The 24,026-nt window shown below is 40.9% G+C and overlaps 1 protein-coding gene across 2 annotated transcripts in view; it reads left to right on the forward strand.

Moving 5' to 3' along the window:
* Positions 1–24,026, forward strand: part of NALF2 (NALCN channel auxiliary factor 2) — a 195,923-nt gene that overhangs the window by 63,803 nt on the left and 108,094 nt on the right. The window contains exons 2-6 of one of the 2 annotated variants that reach the window (XM_072429250.1): positions 1,691–1,769; positions 1,996–2,055; positions 2,337–2,398; positions 2,506–2,556; positions 2,735–4,042. The exons of the other annotated variant lie outside the window; for it this stretch is intronic. Coding sequence (XP_072285351.1) covers positions 1,691–1,769; positions 1,996–2,055; positions 2,337–2,398; positions 2,506–2,556; positions 2,735–2,920 — 438 coding nt within the window. The 3' untranslated portion in view covers positions 2,921–4,042. Of the gene's footprint in view, positions 1–1,690; positions 1,770–1,995; positions 2,056–2,336; positions 2,399–2,505; positions 2,557–2,734; positions 4,043–24,026 lie in introns of those variants that run through there. 2 annotated transcript variants of the gene reach the window in all.

The raw sequence follows: 24,026 nt of genomic DNA on the forward strand, positions 1-24,026 counted from the left end.
GGCCGGAATTGCCACATGGGTGCAATTGTTGGCCCCCAAAATATTAGGAAATCCCGCTCGCCTGAAGAAATCCACCTTTACATTCCTCCATTCCTGAGCTATGTGAGGCAAATAATATATATTGGGACAAGGTCCACAATGGCATTTATGACCTGCATAAACACCCTGGATACTGTAGGCTGGCTCAGACCACAAACTAAGGCCGAGGTTGTCTGGAATGATCCCCTGCCTAATATATAGAGAGTGACCAGGAGTCTGGTCATTCCTGGCAGAGCCTGGCTTCTTCTGGTCTTTCAACCAATTCAAACCAGAAAAGTGTACATGACATGACGGGACAGGCGGAATAGCACTTTAACATCATGGTCCCGCATGTCATCCAGGTTGGTCCGCTGTCCAAAAAGGCTTGGGACCCGTACAACAGTTGGGGACATTGGGGACATTGTTGAAGGCTGCTCCTCACCGTCTTGGCCAGATGTAGTAGCATTCTCATCTGCAGCAACCAACATTGTTGTAGTTGGGGCCACCACTTCACTAGCCAAAACTACAATGTCGTCCATAATCCTAAATGGCACACTACGCAAATGCCTAGCCGCATATATAACGCGTCCGCATATGCACTCATAAAGCGTGCTTGTACCCGCATAAACGTGCGCGTACCCGCATAAACGTGCGTATGCCACTGCAACCCTATATATTTTCAGAGAAGTTGTTAGCCTTTCTGCTTGCAACATTTTACAAGCCTTCACCAACAAAAACATTTGGAAAAACCAAAAAAATATATATTTAAGGTAAGAATCCACCATTTACTTTTTTTTGTGTTGTTCCATAACTGTTTTTTTTTTCCCTCCTAGGACCATGTATCGTCCATCCAGAAAAACACAACCCACCACCAGCACCACTGCTGGCACCAGCACCATCACCCCCAGCACCACTGCTGTCACTAGCACCACTGGCACTACTACCCCAGGGCATTCTCCAGCCCATAGACCAGCAGGCAGCTCCCTCAGGCAAACTAGTTTGCCTAGACAAGCAGGCCAAGCAACATCTAGGCCCCTGGGCCCTCAACCTGGCACCTTTAGCCAGTTTCGACCTGCCCTAAGATTCTGCTTCCAAGGCAACCAGCTTCACCCCTAAACAAAATGCAGCCCTCATGGAGTCCTACATTTTTTTAGAAAATCTGTGGGGGCTTGCACTCTCAGACCTCCCATGCTGAAAGGGAGGGACTCTGGGAGAAAATTGCCAGGAGGGTTAACGCAGTGGGCAGTACAGAACGGACCATTACCCAGTGTCAAAAGCATGTGAGTGACATCTTCAGACACATCATAAGGGTCCTTGGCACAGAGGCTGAAAGGAGTGGGACATATCCACAACACATTGTGTAGCCTCTCAGGGAGTATGAAAGATCAGCGTTGCCATTCATTGGGCCAATAACGGTGGTAGAGGTGGACTACTGGACTACCGGGATGACTCTGATGCTTGGCAACCAAGCAAGTTCAATCCTTTTACACTACCTAACTACAAATGTTTTTTTTTTTTGGAATTGCAACATTTTAGTAATTTGAACTTATGCCAAAGTTGTATTGTGTTTTTCCTTAGTTTTGTTTTGGGGGAAATCTGGTTTCTTGTTTTGTATTTTTGCATTCTTTTTACTTGCATCAACAATTTTAGTATTTCTAATTTTTGACAATAGTACGCCCTGAGACGCATCAGTGATGAGGATGACGAGGATGTCACTTCACGTGAAGAAGATGGCACTGGTCTTACTCCTGGTAAAATAAACCTTAATCTTGTTTGACATCGTGCAGTTGTCTATAATCATGTTTAAAACCTCAGTCATATGTGTAATATTTCAGCTCCCCCACATGTTACATTTCACGCATTTGTTTGTCTGGGAGTGTTATGTTTTTTGGTTATTTTTTCGGGGAACTGATCAATACAAATGATCTTTTATATTCAAGCTCATTCGATTTCTGTTGTTTTTGGTTTATTTACCAGATCCACATCAACAGGAGGAGGTCGTTGAGCCCCTGCAGAGAGGCCTGGAGGAGATTCAAGGTAATTTGGTTTGTGTGTGTGTTCAGCCTTCCAAAAGCTAAATAAGAACCTTCTATATGTAATTTTCTTGTTTATTACATTTTATTTGAAGATGTTTATGGTGCAGCCTTCCTTTGGGAATGTCTGCCTGGTTATAGAGTTAAATATTTTAAAATGGACTCCAATTTCTGCGTGATTCTAAAATTTCGGTTTGCCTTAGCTAAATATTGAGGACTTTAGATATGTGAAAATTTGTCTACACATACTTTCATTTTGATGTCATATACCATGTGCCTTTGTAGAACATCAGTGTCCACTGGTTTGTGGTTCTGGAGAATTTTCACGGGCTGCATCCACTGTGGAGGTAGGCAAGAACTGTTCCATTTGTATATTTTTTGTATAGGTTGGGGGTTGGGGGGAGGGGGGGGTATGAACATTTTCCAATCTGTTGCGTTTATATTTTTTTGGTAGGGTCCCTCAGGTGCCCATTTCAGACCTGAAGAGGAAACGCCGGAGGTTTCTGTAAGCAGTCCATGTTGAATGTTTGGGATTATGAAGATATGTGTATAGATTTGTCTAACATTTTGTGTAACATTTGTCTGTGTTCCAATGTCAGGATGCCGTCAGCATAATGTCATGGTGACCCCCAAAGTTATGTTATTTCTTTTATTATGTATTTTGTATTTTTTTTCCTTTTTAGCACAAAGTGGATGCAGGTGGATTGGGTGAACCCAGTGTGGCCAGGCAGCTTCTAAGCCTCACTCAAAGGCTGGTTGGCCATTGTAATAGAGTGGCCGAGTCAAGGATGGATGCCCCAAGTTCAAATGATTTGGGACAGGTCCTTACACTCCTACATGAAACTATAAGCCAGAGGGCAGGACAGTGAAATTATCCAACAACATATATAACAACATATAGTCTTTTCCAGGAACAACAACAAAGACAGAATGACATGCAGCATCTGATTGAATCAGTCCAACAACAATCGTCCATTTTGGGTGAATACATGTAACGAGTTGACCATCTCTGTAATATGTTTAGTGAATCCCTGGGCCAACAATCTCAAGTAAGCCAAGCAGTTCTTCACATCCTGGGTTGACAAATCCCAAGAGCTCAACCTCCTCCATGGCCGGCTCCAGCACCAGCAGGCCCCCCGGCTCCAGCACCAGCACACCCCCAGCTCCAGCTCCTGCAGGCTTGGCTCCCAACACCAGGTCCAGGCCAAGCCGATCAAGCCAGGCTGGTAAGGCCTGGCCCACGGCCGTGCCCGGGCTAGTGAGGAATTAGAAATAATTGTATAATTACATTTTTAATTTTATACAATTATTTCTAATTCCTAGCATCTAACTTGAGGCTACCTCATTACTGACCTGCGATATTAATCTTTTTCTAAATTCCTTACTAATGCATCTAACTGTAAGTACTATATTACCTTTCCTCATCAGAATAATATTTTAACAGGTACCACTATCACAGAACCAATTTATCCGAACACCTATAAGTATCCCATCAAGAATCATGATTATTATTTAATATTACTATCTAATATTGGTAATTAAGATGCATTCTGACATAAAAATACGCTGTTATTGTTCTTAATCATTTCTGGCAAATTTGTTTCTGCAAGATTCATATCCTACAATTATTGGAATATTTCTTCATTAGCCACATAAATTTTACTGTAACATATTATCATCATTCCTGTAATTACTCTATATAGTGTACAGTATATACTATAGTATTACTTTGATAGTTATCATTAACATTTTGCTCTCTGAATGTATATTTTTATAGCTGGTTAATACATGTGTTATTTATATATTATATATTTTTGTATGCAGTGTACATTTTGATGCTCACAACTCCGCTGAAGAAGCCTATTTAGGCGAAACGCATCGGGACACTCTACATTACTTTTTTACAGTTACTGCAGCTATAAATTCAGGAATTACTTTGTCTAGTTTACTAGGTCTAATGTTGACCTCCCCCTTGTTTGATACAAGATAAGGGGATGGACTATTCAATTTTATGTTATACTATTGTATTGTGTGTGCGTTGTATGCTTTGAATATAACACACTAAACATATCAATAATACCTACTATTTTGCCAAAAAAACTGGCTTTTTCTTTCCTTTTTCCAAATTTGCTTGCTAATTGGCCAACTACATTTCTGTTGTTTATACTGACATACTAAGGGGTTCAGCTGTGTATTGTATGCAAAATGTATTGTTGAATGATGTTACAATCACATTTATTTTGAAGCGGACATATCTAACAAACACAACTATGGTACTTTTAAGGTCACAGTATATGTTGGAAGAGCTGACCATAGAGGAATGCAGGAATGGTGGCAACTCTCTCTCTGTAAGGTTAGTTAAGGATAACAGATTAATGCTGAACTTCTAACACATACCTTTTTGCTATGTCCAAATATTGGGCTTAAACATTTGCCAGTAAGGTACAACTAAACAACTCATGTCTATTTTTCTTCATGTTAGCCAACAACCTTGAAAGAACGTTCATTTGGCGCATGATTAATGACTGGAAGCTACATGAAATCATGCTTGATCTTTGTATTTTTAACTAAAAATGGTGAAAGTAGTGTGAGAATGTGTTTGAAACATTTTTAACAAAAGGTGATTCTAAGGTTAGCTGACAGGCCATGTCCTCGGCCTCGGCCGCCTCCTCTCCCTCGTCCAAAGACTCAAGCTGCTGAGGTTGGCCAGCGGGCTCATCCTCCATGGCGGACGACCCCTATGCAGCGGACGACTCCTCCTCCACATCTTGTGGCACGGCCAACCGCCTGGCTGGCCGCTCCACGATCACCAGCCCCTGTCGTGATGGAGAGTTGGCTGTAATATAAAAAAAAACACAAACATCCAAAATTAATAAAGGTAATAATCGAGGTAGTGATAAACAAACAGTTCTAAGGCCAGACAATACTACCTTCCCCAAACAAAAAAAAAAATCTAAAAAAACACGGCCCCTTAACAAGAGGACAAAATGCAATACTTACCAGAAAGGATGCAGTCCGCCACTTCGAGGAGGAAATCCGGTCTCCTCCGCTTCAGGTCGCTCCAAATGTGCTGTAATTGGCTAACACTTGGGGGAGTCCCTGCAGGGGTCCACAGCCTGTCTGCCAGGCTCCCCACAATCCGCCGCTTGGAGTAGATCGATGGCTGCTGATCGTACCAGCGGAGAAGCATTGTCTAAAGAAAAAGAAAAAGAATATTCTTTATTTTTCAAACAAACACCTCTTAAACACCGACACTGGTTCAAATTGACATAATTTGTTTGCAATTGTGAACTGTTAATAATGTGTGTATATACTGACAGAAACATTAGTATAGATATGTATGTGTATACTATTACTAATAATCCTCATGATTCCACCCCACTAAGCTAAATCATAGCTAGATCATTGGAAAAACAATAATTAGTCTCCTAGATGTAAACTCTTCATCCTGTTTCAGTTTGAATGAAGCATAAGTGCCAGACATACATACAATCTAGGGGAAAAATATTAGGATCATTGCATTATGTCCGAAAATGCAGCACATAAAAGAGGAGAAATACAAAACACACTATGTGAGACAGTAGAATGATGTGCCTTCCCAAAAATCTGTATTGTGGTCTCATCTATCCAGAGGACATTCTCCCAGAAAGCTTCCACTGTCCTCGGGACAAAGAGTTTCCAGCCTTGCGTGATAGCTAGAAGGCTAATTAGTGCTCTTCAAATGATCTAGCTAGGATTCAGCTTAGTGAGGTAGAATCATGAAGATTTTTCGTAATCGTATATACACACACACACACATCTAAATATGTGCATGTACATAGTTGTCACCAGCCACCATTTAGTGGGGGGAGCACCCGACTGCCATGCCTCCTCTACCCAGCTCTCATCTGCAGCTCTAATTCATTGAAAGGTCAATAGAGAGGCTGCTCTGCTCTCAGCTGTCATCCATGCAGAGGATTCCAGCTGCTGATAAGAGCTGGGGAGTGAGAACAGCTGTGCTGTGGCTTCTATAGAAAAAAATTAAAATTTGTAAAAAAATATATCCACCTAGCGGGCATGTGTAATGACATCATCAGCACAGTGTGATATCTGTGTGTGAGAATGCTGCATGTCATATTCTGCAGCCGTACAACTCTGTGTACAAGCACAGAGGACCCTCATAGCTAATAGTCAAAATATAATCTCCTAAATCTCAGCCCAACAGATTTCAAGCATTTTAGGATATGGGGATCACAATTAAAAACACTTGTTAAAATCCAACATTGGGAATGCATTTTCCAAATCAAGTGTGCCTAGGAGTCCTTAACTGAAAATGGGGCAAGGAGCAAGTGTCCCCCACTTAAACCTACATTTTTCTGGTTAATGCACCTCACCATTCCAGAGAAATTGGGATTCATTGAAATGTAGGTATAAAGTTAGGGGCCCCACCCCAATTCTCCTTGCTATGTAAGTGGCCCAGGGGGGCCAGACATTTGCATTTTCGCTTTTGGGCTCCTAGATCCACTTGATTTTGAAACAGTAACAACCTACATGAAATGTGGTTTATTAGTAGCTAGTGATCTGAAGGGTTGAACACAGTGAGTTATTATGCTGATGAATATGACAAGCAGCCTTAACACACATTTAAATGTGAACATGCATACACATGAACATGCATACCCAAATTTAAATGTGTATGCATGTTCATGCATAATGTATGTCAATGCACACACACATTATGCATGTTCACATTTAAATTATGCATGAACAGAGATATGTTCAGAACACAGATATGAAACTTCCAGGTTCAGTTCTGCTAGGTGGAAAATGTGTGTATGCTACACATTTCAGCATATTTATTTGTACATTTTCGTTTTTGGAATTATGGACGTACCTGCTGGTTTAGGCCTTTCTACAGCTGAAAAAAACACAATTGTTTTTTTAAAGCAAGCAGATCAGGTAAAGTTAAAAATCCTGCGAGTAGATCACATCAAAAACACAAATACAAATTAGTAACACAACTTTATTCCACAAAAGAACTTAAACATCAGAATAAAAGACACTACACAGACACCAGATTTAAACAAAAAAAAAATTGGGTATTAAAACACATGTACACCCATACTTCCATAGAAAACAACATTATGACTAAAAAGGGCCTACATAACATTGTATTCAAAATAGCTTGACAAAAAGTATATGTGATTTTGAACCATCAGGGGTGGAAAACTGTGCTAGAAATTAGTTAGGCAGAACAAACATTTAAAGGCACTATGAAACAAATCAGCAAAACAACAATCTGGCTACAAACACAATAACATACCATTAACATTGACTTTCTCATTGCAAGATTGACATTGAAACAAAATAAAAAGCAACACACAACACCCTTATATGCACATAGCTATGCGCACAGCTGCTACGAATTCACCTGTAATTGAGACATGCGCAGTTTGTGAAGTTTGAATGTTTGTGAGTTTTTGGGAGTTTGTTATTCCATAAACAATTGTTACTACGATGATTATATTTTACTGTACACCAATGCACAGCTATCTTATAGAAAATATTATATATTATTATTCAATTATATTACAACCAAACCAAAAGCAAACGAATACAAAATATCTCTCTCGCAGGGATTTATCACTAGGCGGATCCTCGGGTCAGGCATCGTAAGCGTTTAGGTATTGGCCCTTTGTAATCAGTTGAAATCAGTTAGCTAATATATAGGTTTCAAACATTTGAACAAATCATCATTTTTATTAAGGGCTAACTGGAAGATGTGTGCAATTTGAAAGAATGATTTTCAAGGGAAAGATTGCTAGTGTCAAGCTGCCGGAGATGCGCGCCTCAAAACGCACGATCATTTAAGTTGATAACTGCAGGAAAACACGCCAGCGTTGATTTGATTGGTTGATAAATAGGTTTGAGGGATCTGATTCCGGATGGTGAATACGCACGCGTGAGCCAACCTACGATTTTGCTTCATGAATCAGGCTCAGGTGTGGAAAAACATAAGAGGTAGGTGATAAAGTAATTTGTGGGTATGCGGCAAAAGGCTTGTATGTTGTATATTTTATGATTACTTCTTATATAAAATCATAAAGTCCACATTATAACAAAGTAGCTGATTGCACACCTTTTAAGAGTGACCAAGTTTCAATTTAATTTTTACTGGAGCACAGTTTTTCATGAGTCCTGTGTTCTCTTCCTAGGCCCAAACATCAGGATTTGTTGCCATTAACAAATCACTGGGTAACCCCCCTGTGGTTCCTGAGTCTGCTATCCAATGTTTCCTCTGATAATAGTCTAAGGCAGGCATGGGCAAACTACGGCCCCTGGGCCATATACAGCCTATTAGGCTCGACTCCGCTAGAGAGTTCAACAAACCGGTGTTCCTGGGGTCAGGAGAAGGACTTTGCTGGGGGGCCGCACTGGCAGAGCCACAGACCTTGTCCCCTGTACAAATCCTGGGCATTGGGAGATGGCTCAGATCTGCAATGGGAGAGTGGGAGAGGTTATGCCATTATGATGTCACGTTCAGTGACGTCATTATGGCATAACCCCACCCACTCCCCCATCGGCCCGACCCCTCTGCCAAATTTTAGATCAGATTGTGACCCCTGAGCGAAAAAGTTTGCCCACCCCTGGTCTAAGGGTATTTTCACTTCCACCCCCTCATTTGTTATCATATAACAGTTATTCTCTTACAGGACAGATTAAGTTCCCCTGTGCTGGAGAGCAGTCCCAAACCAATAAGGCCTGGGGGTCTTGTTTCAGACCTCCTCTGTTTGGGTAGGACATTTTTTCAAAATGTAGAGTACCCTAAAGCAGTAGTAAAGTAGCCAACCTTTTGGACCTCATGGACCACTAAATTCATAATTTAAAATCCGGCGGCGTGTAGTAGAAGCGAGTGCGCATGTGCCAGGTCCAGAATCCGAACCTCGCCTGCATGCATGGGGAGTCGTATGTCACTCAAAGGGGAAGAAACTTCCCCCAGAGTGATGTGATGATGCCAGAACCCGTGCACTCTTCCATCCCAGGATCAGACCTGCTTGGGAAACATCCTGGGGGGGACAGTAATGCAACTTTTGTTATGTCCATACAGGGAACATGATCAGCGGGGTCAGGAGACCACCAACATTTTCGACCGCTCCCCTAAAGCATGAAATTAACCTCCCTAGCGGTCTAATTCTGTCCAAACATCCATGCAAAAAGTGGTACAATTGTTTGCATGGAAATTTTTTTTTTTATTGTAGGCTATAATTCTCAGGCATAGTTCACCGATATTTATTAAATTTAATAATAAACTTTAAATAACAAAACACAAAAATCTATAACAAAAAATAAAAAAAATATTTAAACGTAATATAACTGTACAGTAGCATATATAATATAATTATATTTATATTATATGAATATGTCAGGATCCGAACCCAGGGATGGTGTCTGGCAGCAGCTCTGTCTACTGCGCCACTTGAGGGTCTGCCTTTTGCACACTGTTGGAATCCTTGGACAAAGATACCTTGATACTTCGTATCTTGCTAAACCTTGAACTCCTGGCCCCTCCCATGAACTTCCTACTTAGGCCATGTCTCTGAACTTCCTGTTGCTAGATTACTGTGCTCTGCCAATATCTTGCAGTTCCTGCTACTGTTACATTGCGCACACGTTCTCCAACTTACACCATTGGCTACCCGACCTCGGCTTGTGCTTTGACTACATTTGTGTTTGCTCCTTATCTGCTACCACTGCTTGTGCATAGACCCTGGACTGCTTGCACCTGTTTCTGCTTGCCGTTTCAGCCACTGGACTCCGAGCCTGACCCCTGATCGTTACAAAAAAATCTGGCCTAAAACATGGAGTCCGCTGTTGCAGCCGCTGTGGCCCTCTTCAGGCACCAAATTGCAGAGTTGCAAAAGTTTGGTGTTACTTACCAAGAAAAGTTTTCTGAACTACAAAATGTGGTAAGAAGTCAACAAGAAGAGATCAATGGTTTGCAGAGGCAACTACAGGAATTTCTGAGACAGTCTCGCCACAGACTCCAACGCACCTATGCCTCTACCTCTCAAATTCAATGGTGATTGCAGGCAATACAGAGGTTTCCTCAACCAATGTTGTATTTACAATCTTCTGCATTTACCTCTGAGCGAAAAAGGGTACTGTTTATTATTAACGTCCTAACCGAGGAAGCCCTAGCTTGGGCCTCCCCTTATGTGGAACAGGACAGTGACCTTTTAAATGATCTGGGTGAAATTATAACTGCTATAAACCAAGTGTTTGATGATCCTAACCACTGTGCTACGGCTGAAGCTAAGCTAAGAGTTTCGACGTTGGATCGCTGATACCACATGGAACCCAGCGGCACAAAAAAGGCAGTTTCGCCGTGGGCTCTCTGAACAGGTGAAAGATGAGCTTGCCAAAGTAGAGACCCCTAATGATCTTGAGGCCTTCATCCAGTTATGTATCCGGATTGATCAGAGACTTACTGAAAGAAGGAAGGAGAGACTTGGGTGGCTTGGAAATAATAGTGACGGACATTTTTCTTTTAGTCTACCTGCACAGAGGGGCCCTAAAGTTTTTCCTGATTCTGACACTCCTGAACCAATGCAGATTGATACAATAAGGAAATCCATTTCCACACAAGAGAAAGAGAGACATTGTTCTGGGCAATTGTGTCTTTACTGCGGGGATACTGGACATTATGCAGTTAACTGCCCAAACAAATTAAAGAGAACCATTGCTGCCACTGATCTTAAAGGGTCTGAACACATAAATTCTATTGCTCAGTCTGTCTCACCGTTAAATCAAGATGGAAGTACAATTCGCTCTCAATCCTCGCACTTTGTCATCCCTATTCAACTCTTCTTTCAAGGTCGTGACATTACTTGCTCCACTATGTTAGACTCTGGAGAAGGGGGAAACGTTATGGACATTGAGTTCGCTCGAACCCACAATATTGAAATGAGAAACAAAATAGCACCAATTGATAAAGAAACGGTTGATGCCTCGCCTTTATCTTCAGAGCCTATAACGCATGAGACTGTTCCTCTTGAGCTTAAGATGGAATCAGACCACTGCGAGATCATCAGCTTTCAGCTAATAGCATCACCTAAGTTTCCAATCATTTTGGGCATTCCTTGGTTTGCTGCCCATAATCCCTCTATCAATGGGAAGCACAGACAATAACTTTTGCATCTGATTTCTGTAAAAAAACATTGCCTACAGGGTTCTTCCTTTAACCAGGACAACCAAGCTAAAGTAGCACATCCTCTGCAATATAACAAGCTGCCGTCACAATATTATCAATTTCCCTGCTTATCCCAACTCCAATACCCACTGTAAGGTTTTCAGCATGACAAGCACGATGGCCTCTGTTTTTTACCAGGTTCAACTTCATTATCTCGTACAAACCTGGATCAAGGAATGGCAAGGCTAATGCCTTATCTCGAAACTTGTCCAATCCACTTCAAGAAAGCAACCCAGAACATACTATTTTGTCTCAAAAGAACTTTCTAGGGGCCACTACAACCAAAGAGCTCCAAGCGCTTATTAAAGATGGTTACAGTGATGATTTACTCCTCTGCCATCCACCAACAGATATTCACCTAACCCTTCAGAACGGGTTCTGGACTCAATTCAATCGTACATTCAAATGAGGAAAGGAAAGAGGTTTTGGGCTCGCAGATAGTTTTGAGAAACAAAATTGTTGTATTTAAACACATTTAGTAAAGTAAACAAGTTCAGACAGATCTATACCTCATAACTGTTTGACACTTCACAGTATATGGGTAACATTGTACATATGTATATTCAAGGAATACAAAAAAGGGTGATGAAGAAGACCGTGCTTAAAGTGTAATAAATCCAACGCGTTTCGCCACGAATGGGCTTCCTCAGGGATATGATAACAAGCAAGCTTAACAGTCTATATATACATAGAGATTGAATAATGAAAAAGAAAATTGAAATAAATACATTTACACAGCAAGATCAATAATATATATAGGTATGTCAAAAGGATTTTTTCAGAATAATATAATTTACACAATCTATGAAATGTCTCATCAAGTAAAATTTAAAGTAATTGTATCAGATTTAACAAACATTATTCAAGTGATAAATGAAAAACTAAAATTATACCATGCTTATGGGAGATATATGTATCCATAGTGTGTAAATGCATAAGAAAGTCCATAGTGTATCCAAAGTGTGTATATGCCTCAGAAAATCGATAATCTATTGTGCAGACAGAAAATGTAGGGTATAATCAATTTCTTACTTAGGTATCTAATTTGATAAAGGTTGTAAGGGTACAGTGCTGGAAATTAATGATATCTAAACGAAACTTTGATTGAGGTAAAGGCTGTATCTAGGTATAAATGAGTATATTAGTAATAAAAATAGCACTACACATAGGCTAACTAGGATGTCTGGTCATTGAGGGTACATACCCCAGGTCAGGAACTCTAATCAGTTCTAGGACTGGGTGTGGGGATATATAGGTGACCCCAAAAGAAAGATGGTTTCATCCAAACGTGCTTTAGAACAAGTCAAAAGCAGGGACAGGCAATTAGCCTTCCCATTCCTAGAATAGTAAAATAAATGTAACAAATAAGATTAATATAGAAAGGAGTGTGTGACAAACAACACTATTTAAATCTTAATTACTCAAGATAGAGAATAAAAGGGCATTGATATCTATGAGTATATCAGAAGGGGTCCAAAAGATCTTATAATCAATAAATACCACAATTACCTGGAAACAGGAGTTGTAGATAGTTGCACAGGTGTTAAAAGTATCATAAAGCTCCAAAAAAAGTAAGATGCTGTAAATGTAAATAATGGCCATGATATAAGTATAAGTACTGGGAATTGGGTCAGAACAAGTCCATGAACATAGAACTGATCCTACCTGCAGGCAGTATCCACACTGCTCCCCACAGTGAGGATTCCCCTGTGATGTCATCCCGCTTCCAACTCCAGACATCACAGGGCTGCAGCCATCACTTCAGTCCTCTGATTGTGCTGAGGGTGATGCACCCAAAGGGACGGATCATACGGGGGGGGACAAAACGACTTATGCAGATAAACTGCATATAAGCCTTGCTGGCTGCAACAGTGCTGCCCCCATCCCCCGCAAGGATAGGAGGGAAGTTTAGTCACTAGTGGACGTAAGTAAGTATCTACAAGTTCACTGGCATTGGCAATGAGGGATCCTATGCGAGATATAATAGGGCGGCCAGTGGGGCGTAGGAGATTCTTATGTACACTAAAACACCAAAGAGAAGATTAAATCTTTAAATCATCTCAACTGAATACTCATTCTCAAGCCCCAACCAGACTTATAACAACATTTAATCAAAATCGTGACTTTATCTTTAAAACTCTTAGTCACAACTGGCATATCCTCCCATCTGACCCTAGGGTCAGTAAATTCATAAGTGAGAAACCACTTATTACATACAGAAAATCTGGATCGATCAAGGATCATCTCATTTCCAGTCATTATCACGGTGAGGATGATGACCGAAAACAAGACACAGTACATGGTACTTTCAGATGTGGCTATTGCAAGCAATGTGCTTGGATTAAAGAATCTTCAGTGATTACTTTACCTGACGGCACGATTCATAGGCCAAACCATTGCATTAATTGCAAGACAGCAGGCGTGTCTTATATAATTACCTGTATTTGTGGCTCATTTTACATAGGGAAGACTAAACAACCTTTTAAACAAAGGATCTATGAGCATATTCACTCAATTGAGGTAGGCAGAATCATTACACCAGTATGCCACCATGTTGGAACACGTCATCAGTATAACACACAGGTCCTACAGTTCTCTGGTCTGGAACATCTACCCAGTAATCAGAGAGGTGGGGACCTTGACAAAAAATTATTACAATGTGAGACTAAATGGATAATTAAATTAAGAGCCACCCGGGTTGAATGACGCTGTTAGCTTCAAATCTTTTCTTTAAAGTGTACTTCCCTTTATTTATCTTTAGACACATCCCCCCCCCCCCCTCCTTCACCTCTTTACCAAAGGCAGATATGTAAAATATTTTCTTTTTAATCAATCTAATGTTGCACTTTTGTGTCACTGTATGAAAAAATTTTTAGCTTTTATTGTTTTTGTCATTATTGATCATGTATTATTCAGCTTCCCACCTGTGATCATTCAGGCATATTATTTGTACTTTTCTGTATCAGAATCATGTGATTGAAACATTACCATGTATATCATTCTGTACCCCGAGCTATATTTCTATTTCTATCAAAGATTAAATTATTTTATTGCTCTATGTATACCTGCACTTAACACCTTACCACTATTCAGGTGTGATCTATTTGATTTCTACCTACATCATGAAATCAACCATTCAACCCTACTTAGAGGATCCCCCCTGCAATCCACCCTGCCTTGCCGGGGATGGGGGTAGCACTGTTGCAGCCAGCAAGGCTTATATGCAGTTTATCTTTTGCACTCTGTTGTAAGTCGTTTTGTCCCCCCCCGTATGATCCACCCCTTCTGGGTGCATCACCCTCCATACAATCAGAGGACTGAAGTGATGGCTGCAGCCCTGTGATGTCTGGAGCTGGAGGCGGTATGACATCACAGGGGAATCCTCACTGTGGGGAGCAGCAGTGTGCACGCCCCCTCACTGACAGGTGCGCCCTGCACTCCTGCTAATTAGGAAGGAGCAGCCTTTATTAGACACACACCCTGCAACACACAGCCTCTCTGGCTGTTGGTGGACCAACACATGGTGTTTTAAAAGTTTTTTCCTTTTCTCCATCTGGATACTGCCTGCAGGTAGGATCAGTTCTATGTTCATGGACTTGTTCTGACCCAATTCCCAGTACTTATACTTATATCATGGCCATTATTTACATTTACAGCATCTTACTTTTTCTTTGGAGCTTTATGATACTTTTAACACCTGTGCAACTATCTACAACTCCTGTTTCCAGGTAATTGTGGTATTTATTGATTATAATAAAGATCTTTTGGATCTTTGATCCCCTTCTGATATACTCATAGAGAATAAAAGGGCATTGATATCTATCTTGAGTAATTAAGATTTAAATAGTGTTGTTTGTCACACACTCCTTTCTAGATTAATCTTATTTGTTACATTTAATATACTATTCTAGGAATGTGTAGTATTATTTTTATTACTAATATACTCATTTATACCTAGATACAGCCTTTATCTCAATCAAAGTTTAGTTTAGATATCATTAATTTCCAGCACTGTACCCTTACAACCTTTATCAAATTAGATACGTACCGTAAGTAAGAAATTGAATATACCCTACATTTTCTGTCTGCACAATAGATTATCGATTTTCTGAGGCATATACACACTTTGGATACACTATGGACTTTCTTATGCATTTACACACTATGGATGCAAATATCTCCCATAAACATTGTATTGGATTTAACAAGCATTATTCAAGTGATAAATGAAAAACTAAAATTTTACAATCACTTTAAATTTTACTTGATGAGAAATTTCATAGATTGTGTCAATTATTCTGAAAAATCCCTTTGACATACCTATATATATTATTGATCTTGCTGTGTAAACAATGTATTTATTTCAATTTTCTTTTTCATTATTCAATCTCTATGTACATATACAGACTGTTAAGCTTGCTTATTATCATATCCCTGAGGAAGCCTATTCGTGGCGAAATGCGTTGGATTTATTACACTTTAAGCATGGTCGTCTTCATCACCCTTTTTTGTATTCCTTGAATATACGTATGTACAATGTTACTCATTTACTGTCAAGTGTCATGAGGTATAGATCTGTCTGAACTTGTTTACTTTACTAAATGTGTTTAAATACAACAATCTTGTTTCTCAAAACTATCTGCGAGCCCAAAACCTCTTTCGTTCCCTCCTTTGATTTGAATGTTAAAACTCTAGTAAGGGGAACACACTTCTCCTCTTATCTTTCTCAATCCAATCATGTATATGTTCCTGAATCAGCTAGAGTGCAAGTTCTCAGGCTGGTTCATGACTTTAAGGACATTTTGGGGCCACAAAGACTGGGGAGCTTTTATCACATTCCTTTTGGTGGCCTAGTTATAAAAGGGATGTTAAGAACTATGTTGCCTTCTGCCCGACCTGTGCCCGAAGCAAGACTTCACGATCTTCTCCCCTGGGGTTACTTCAGCCACTCCCAGTTCCATCTCGACCTTGGGGGTCCATTTCTATGGATTTTATAGTGGATCTACCTCCTTATAATGACATGACCGCTATATTAGTGGTTGTAGATCGTCTCACTAAGATGGCTCATTTCATCCCAGCAAGAGGAGTACCCACCGCTGAACAGACTGCTAAACTGATGGTTCAAATATTCAGATTACATGGAATACCTGATAATGTAGTGTCTGACAGAGGGGTGCAATATACCTCAAAATTTTGGAAAAGCTTTTGCTCCACTCTAGGCATCACTAAGATTTTTTTTGTCTTCTGGCTTTCATCCTCATGCCAACGGTCAGACAGAGAGGACCAATCAAACTCTGGAACAGTACCTGCAGTGTTTTGTCAGTTATCTCCAAGATGATTGGGTGGATCTCCCAACAGCAGAATTTGCTTATAACAACTCTAAACACAGTTCCACTTATCAGAGCCCTTTTTTTTTAACACAGGTCAACATCCAGTTTTTATCCCTAACCTGCTTATCCCAACTCCAATACCCACTGTAACTTGCAGATTAACAGCCTTACGTGATGCTCAGGAGAAATTAATTGAGATTTTGAAAGAAGTTTAGAAAAGGTACAAGAAGACTGCCAATTGACACCGCAGAGCAGCTCCTACCTTCCTAATAGGTGACAAAGTCTGGCTGTCTACCCTCCATTTAAAGACACATGTTCCATCCTCCAAGCTGAGACCAAAGTTTGTGGGGCCTTTTCAAATTACAGCTCAGATTAATCCAGTAACATTCCGCCTAAAACTCCCAAGCAGTATGAAGATTCACCCTGTCTTCCATGTATCTCTTCTCAAACCATTTCATGAAAATCCTTTCCCTGGAATAGTTCTGCCACCCCCTCCACCGATTGATGTACAGGGTGATGAAGAATTTGTTGTTGAGAGTATCCTTGATTCCAGAGTTTACAGGAACAAACTACAATATTTAGTTCAATGGAAAGGATATGGTCCAGAGGAAAATTCTTGGGAACCTGAAGAAAATGTGCATGCCCCCAGGCTGACCAGAGAATTCCACCACAGGTTTCCTCACAATCCAGGTCCTCAGATGTTCAGAGGCCGTACTGGAAAGAGGGGGGGATGCTTCGGTGTCTGGCTGCAGCTCTGTCTACTGCGCCACTTGGGGGTCTGCCTTTTCCACTCTGTTGGATTCCTTGGACAGATACCTTGATACTTAGTATCTTGCTGAACCTTGAACTCCTGGTCCCTTCCTTGAACGTTCTTGAACTTCCTATTTAAGCCATGTCTCTGAACTTCCTGTTGCCAGATTACTGTGCTCTGGCAATATCTTGCACTTCCTGCTACTGTTACATTGCGCTCTCCAAACTGCTACCTGTGTACCGACCCGACCCTTGGCTGCTGTTTAAATGACTACTCTTCCTCGCACTCCGTCTCCAACTTACACCATTGGCTACCGACCTCGGCTTGTGCTTTAACTACGTTTGTGTTTGCTCCTTATCTGCTACTGCTGGACAGCTTCCGCCTGTGTTTGCTTGCTGTTTCAGCCACTGGACTCCGAGCCTAACCCCTAATCGTTACAGAATATTTCTTTGTATTGGACGCAATACAGCTATTTTGTTTTGAATCTAATTGAATCTAAATTTCCCGCTGATCCTACCGCCCGCACCAACGTCACCGGGAAACCCCGGAGATCGTCGCTGCATACGCTGGCTGGAGATCGGAGGAGCAGGACGTGTCCCCAGCACCTGCGGGGACGAGCAGGACACCGGGGGACAGCGACAGAACAAGGTAAGTGGGGTTTTTTTTTAGTTAAAAGCTACCTCAAGTGTAACTCGGGAATACCGATTTTTGCCTGGAAAATCCGAGTCACATTTGAGAATACCGCTAGGGGGGTAATGTCCCCTTGGTATGCTGGCATATTATGTGGTATTGACATTGCATTTAAAACAGAAAAAAATAGTACTTTTCTAGGAGGGGTATCAGGATCTTTGGCCCTTAGGAAACATTCCCTGTCTACCTTGAGCTAAAATCACTCAGGTCAGTTAGTAGGACTTCTATTTCTCCAATTGCAGGGGACACAAGATGATCCTGACATAAATCTCTGCTCCTTACCAGTGAATTTGGACTCACAGTAAGCTGGTGGGATTTCTTCTGACTACTGGTACTGTAGGTGAGAGCATTTCATATAAATCGGGGTACCTTGCACTTCAGACAGGAGATATTTCTTGTCTTACTTCCTGCAGGTGCTCTCCAGTACAAACTTGTTCATCTAGTGGATATTTAACTGCTTCTGAAAGCTTAGAAATACTCTTTAAAGGTTGTACATTTCCCTGTGATTCTTTTAGATCATCAGGAGCTGTGTTAACTTTGATTATAGACTAATTATGAAGTTTTTCATATACATACTACTGCTGGACAATCCTGTCTCATTAGTGGGTCAGGATAGTTTTCCAGAAATTGTTGGGCTGCTTTAAAGGCCCAATCCCTGTCAAATGATCATTCTTTCTCTCATCATCCCCTACATTAGTTGCTTTTTGTCTTGTGTTTTACTCTGTTTCAATTCCATGAGTTTCTATAGTGAAGATTTTAACATCTTTCCATCAACATAAATGATTCCATCCACTGGCTCTATACTTTTTATCTTTTATCTCTGCATTCCTCCCAATGTTTCTTCCAAGCCTTTGACTTTAAAGATCTCTTCCTAGCATGTTTCCTTTCAGTCCGCCAATCCTGGTCACCCCCCAAAAAAAAAGAAAAACAATCTGATACCCACTCTCCATACCTATCATCTCTTTTAAATGATGTATTGTTTTCCCTATTGGCAAACACATATGGATTCAGTGGATCCCAAGTGACCCCAGCTAGGGTAGGCCAATTTTCCTAGCCCAGTGACTGGTTGAACAGGTCCCTCCCCTTTTCCTCTTGGCTCCAAACAGCCGAGAGCCTCTCTGACTTGGTCTGGATTGCTCCATCTAGTGGACCCCTCTACCTGCCTTGATAAATTCCCTTCCCTGTAGGTGAATCTTTCCAGATTCTCCAGAGCCAGTATATCCCTCCTATCACTGTCACAATGATTACAACCTCCTACTACACAATCTGATACTTATAAATAAAACTGACTGTATGAATATATTTATCTATGAATTAAATAATTACTAATCCCCTGTTAGTGATTACAATGATGATAAAACATTCATAACAAGACCAATCTTAGTGGCACTGCCCACTGGCTTTCCATTCACAGAATAGGGGTGTCTTGACATGTGCAAGAAGCGAGGGTCAACTGTTCCTTTTACAGTCAGATCCCTGTCATTCAAAACCTACATTATGCTATCCTTCTGTGTGAAGCCACCTACACCTCACACAGGTAAGTAATGCTGCTGATGGAATACAGTCTCTTTATCGATTAGACCACCTAGTGATACAATACAATAATTATTCCTAGATAAGCTGATCGATCCAAAAGCTGCAGCAAACAATACCCACATAAAGGCGCTGCATCTGGACTGCAAGAATGTATTATCACTTTCACTCCCAGTGAGGCTTTATAACCACACTACATTAGTCTCTTACAACATTCATACAAAGTGTTAGTTTATAGCAAGAAATAGAGTTCAGGTAAAAACTTACTATCTCAGGTGAGCGAGCAGGTGGAAGAGAGCAAGGTGGAATCAGAGAAAAAAAGTTAAAACCCTTACCATAAGCGGGCTGTGTCTGGTTTGATCACACTCTCCTCAGCCATAGTTGTCGCTCATCCAGGAGTTCAGTCTTTCCTCGAACGGAGCACCAATGAAACTATTAAAGCTGAACGTATTCCCCTCTTAAAGGAAAAGATACTTCTTTCTATAGGTGGAGCTTTTATTGAAACATGTGGGAGAACAATCAAATGTGGCTATTCTAAAATCTTTACCTTGTGCATGAGTTTATAACAGGAAAAGATTAGCATAATTAAAAAAGAAACAATCCAGAATGGGAGTTTTCAATTTTTCAAACTAGCCAATAAAATGTGTACATTTAGTGCAGTATAGAAACAAATAACCTTTTTTTCTGAGAATCTATTTACAAAATGCTTGTAGGGAGTTTAATCAAGTGTCAGATTACATTTATACATCTGGTAGAACAATGGTCTGTTGGTCACAAGCTTTATAGATGTTGAGAAGTCGGAGGTTCTGAGTCCTGGGTTCCCCTTGGGGCAATGTGGAAAAAAGATATAGGTGAAAAAGTATTTTGTTGGTTTAAGGCAAAAGCCTTGTATATAGTATATTTTATGATTCATTCTTATAAAAAAAAAAAATCATAAAGTCCACACCACAATGGAGTGGGATTTGCGGATATATTTCCTATGGATGATTCTGCTAAAAAAATGGAGGCTACAAACAATATGGAGTCTATGACAAATTTATTTTCCTTCCCATGTTCCTTATGTTGGTTGTCAATACCAAGAATGTCTCTTCCATTGGTGGTTTTGTGAGGAATGTGGTTGACAAATCCACATGAATGCCCACATGGGTTGATATATTCCTTCACAATAACTAAAAAAGGAAATGCTGATTATTTAGCTCCAATTTAAACCTCCTTTCAAACAATCTTTTAAGTTTTATTCACTGCTCTATTTTCAGTCTTTGTTCCATTTGCTCTTTCAACGCATATAGTTCTATAACAGAAAATATGAATTGGTAGCAGAATAGAGACGGCATTTTTAATTGACTACAATGTAAGACAAAAAGAAAGCAAATAGCACACAAGATGTAAAACCAGAGGAACGTGGAAGCTAAGTCCTTCCTGAATCACTGAGCAGGAACAAGGATTAAAGATGGAATACAAGTTGAAGTGAATGCTGATTGTTTCCGTCCAGGGTTCCTTCTACTTCCTGTTTAGGTGACACTCCAACAGCAACTCAGACAGAAACAAAATAGAAGAGTAGGGGAAGAATAGAACCACTATCAGACTTACTGTTGAGAGGTCCTGCTTGGAGACATCAAGGATATTTTTTAAATTGGTAAAAGACAGACCCAAATAATGCACAAGTCAAATCTAGGCAAGAGCTTAGGGCTCAGTGGATGTCCAGGGGGGGCAGACTACAACCTTCCTACTACTGCTGTAAACCAGATAGACAATGCAGTAAGTCAAAGCTATGCACCTGTCTGTTACTTTACAAGAGAAGATGGATTTGTAGGCAGCTGGTGTCTAATGGGACTAGTATAGACGATGCAAATTCGATGGGATGGGATTCTTCACCTAGGCCTATTTTAATCCTTATCAATGTCAATTGAAGGGATGAGGGTGTGGGGTGGGGGCCAAAGCTGACACTTGCCTAGGGCAGGGGTCTGCAACCTGCGGCTCCGGAGCCGCATGCGGCTCTTCAGCCTCCTTGTTGTGGCTCCCTTCGGCTGCCGCGGGGAGATCTCTGATGGGGGATCCCCTTCCTCCCAAGACACTGCGGAGGAGGGGGATTCCCTATCCGGTGTGCTAATGAAAAAAATCTACCAGTGAAATAAATCTACCACGGGGCGTGTACAAATGGGTGTGTACAATGACATCCCCCTCATTTGAACCCCAATTCCTCTGGAATGGGGAGATGTACAAAACCAAAAATGTAGGTGCAAGTGGGGGACACCTGTGACTAACACCCCCTAAAATTTAATTGTTAGGCTATCATCAGAACATAAAGAACTCTGCCCATCAAAAAAATCTACCGTTACACATTGCTGGAGGCACCTGAACCCCAATTTCTCTGGAACAGGAAGGGGGTACAGGTGAACAAAATTAGAGGTGCAAGTGGGGGACACCTGTGGCTAACACCTCCTAAAAACTCCACCCATCAAAAAACCCCTACCCTGTTACACATTGTTGGAGGCTTCTAGCACCTAAACCCTAATTTATCTGGAAACGGGGGTACAGGTGAAAAGAATTTGAGGTGCAAGTACGGGACACCTGTGGCTAACACCTCCTAAAAATTCATAAAAACTCTGCCTATCAAAAAAATCTACCCTGTTACACATTGCTGGAGGCTTCTAGCACCTGAACCCCAATTACTCAAGATTGGGGGGTACAGGTTAACAAAGTTAAAGCTACAAATGAGGGACACCTGTGGCTAACACCCCTTAAAATGTCATCGCTAAGGCATCGTCAGAACATAAAGAACTCTGCCCATCAAAAAAATCTACCCTGTTACGTTAGAAGCCTCCAGCTAATGTAACAGGATGATACGTTAGAAGCTGGAGGCTTCTAGGGGCATAGTTCAGTGTTTAATTTATTTCAAAGTAGGCCTACACATGCACACTTGTAACAGGTAAAATTAAAAAAATATTAAAACTTTTCAAAGTTTATAAACTGTGTTATGTTTTGCGGCTCCAGACTATTTTTCTTTAGTGGAAGAGGAGGCAAAATGGCTCTTTTGATAGTAAAGGTTGCTGACCCCTGTTCTAGACAGTATATGATATTGCACAATGTACCCAAATTTAGGTACTCCAAGCAGAATAATCTAACTATACAAAAACAGTGTGTAAACAAACATGGGGATATGACTTTCACAGATAATTGTAACATAATTTCTTCCAAAAGTGCTCTCCGATGCCTCCACCAACCTGCCTTCTTCCTGATGCTATTTGTTTTCCAGGTGAATTACACACCTGTCCACCAGACCAGGCCACCTTCTTTCATTGCTCAATGGTCTAGCTTTGAGCCTTGGCAGTGGACAGAAGTCAGCATGGGCACTCTGATTGGTCTGCAGCTCCATACACAGCAAGCTGTAAAGTACTGTGTGTGGTGTCGCCTTTCTTCCATGGCTAGCATTATGTTTTTCAGCAATTTGTGCCACAGTAGCACTTCTGTGGGATTGGACTACACAGGTTAAGTGCCCCTTTATGTGTATCAATAGCCTTTGGGACACCAGTTGTTCACTGCATACCAGGAATACCCTGTGTTTTTACCCATCGTTCAGCCATCATGATTTGGTACTTGTCAGATCTTCCAGACATTCAAGAACTGGCTGCTCACTTGCTGCTTAATATACCTCACCTTGTCAGGGGTCATTGTGCCCAGATCAATAATGTGCTCACTGTGAGGGGTGTCATTCTTTATATATTCGGTGTATGTATACAGCTTTGTATCCTGTAGTGACAGCGCTGACATTGGATTTGGTATCCTGTTCATGGGAACATAAAAGCTGTAGCTGAAAGTGGAATGGGGCTAGTTGAGGTGGGTGCTGGTGGTCAGAGGCTTCCATGGACATAAGATGAGTTGTAATCCAGGGATGACGCAGGACTGAGCTTTTGAGGTTTAGACTGCCGAGGGCTCACAAAACATCATTATATAAATGAATACCTGCTTAAAAGCTGCTCTTGTGTATCGAGAATTAGGAATTATGCTCTAGAAAAGGGATTGGTCTGGGAGGATGCACACTTAATTTTCTGGATACACTCTTCATGTTTATAGGGGACTGTCTGCTAAAATGGAAGCTTTGGTAACCAAACCCCTTCCAAATCACTAAAAGTAAAATTTAAAAGTGAGGGTGAAACTTACCCCCTCTGTCTAGTTATATAGGGGTAAAAAACGGCCCCCACCTTCTCTAGGGCCCATAATGACAGAATGGCAGGAAGTGCAGGAACCTGGAAAGCTGTGCATTTGCCTTGGGCCTCATTTTGTACAAAACTGTCCTTGCGTACTTCTCCAAACCCTTTCCTATCCAACTTGATGATCAGGATTAATGGCAATTGAATGAACCTTATGAGGCTCAAAAAGGGAGACTGCAGATTACAGATTTAGAAATGACAGAGCTGAAACCAAGAATCCCCTTCATATAA

This window comes from Pyxicephalus adspersus, chromosome W (genome assembly GCF_032062135.1).
Source record: "Pyxicephalus adspersus chromosome W, UCB_Pads_2.0, whole genome shotgun sequence".
In the NCBI taxonomy this organism is placed as follows: domain Eukaryota; kingdom Metazoa; phylum Chordata; class Amphibia; order Anura; family Pyxicephalidae; genus Pyxicephalus; species Pyxicephalus adspersus.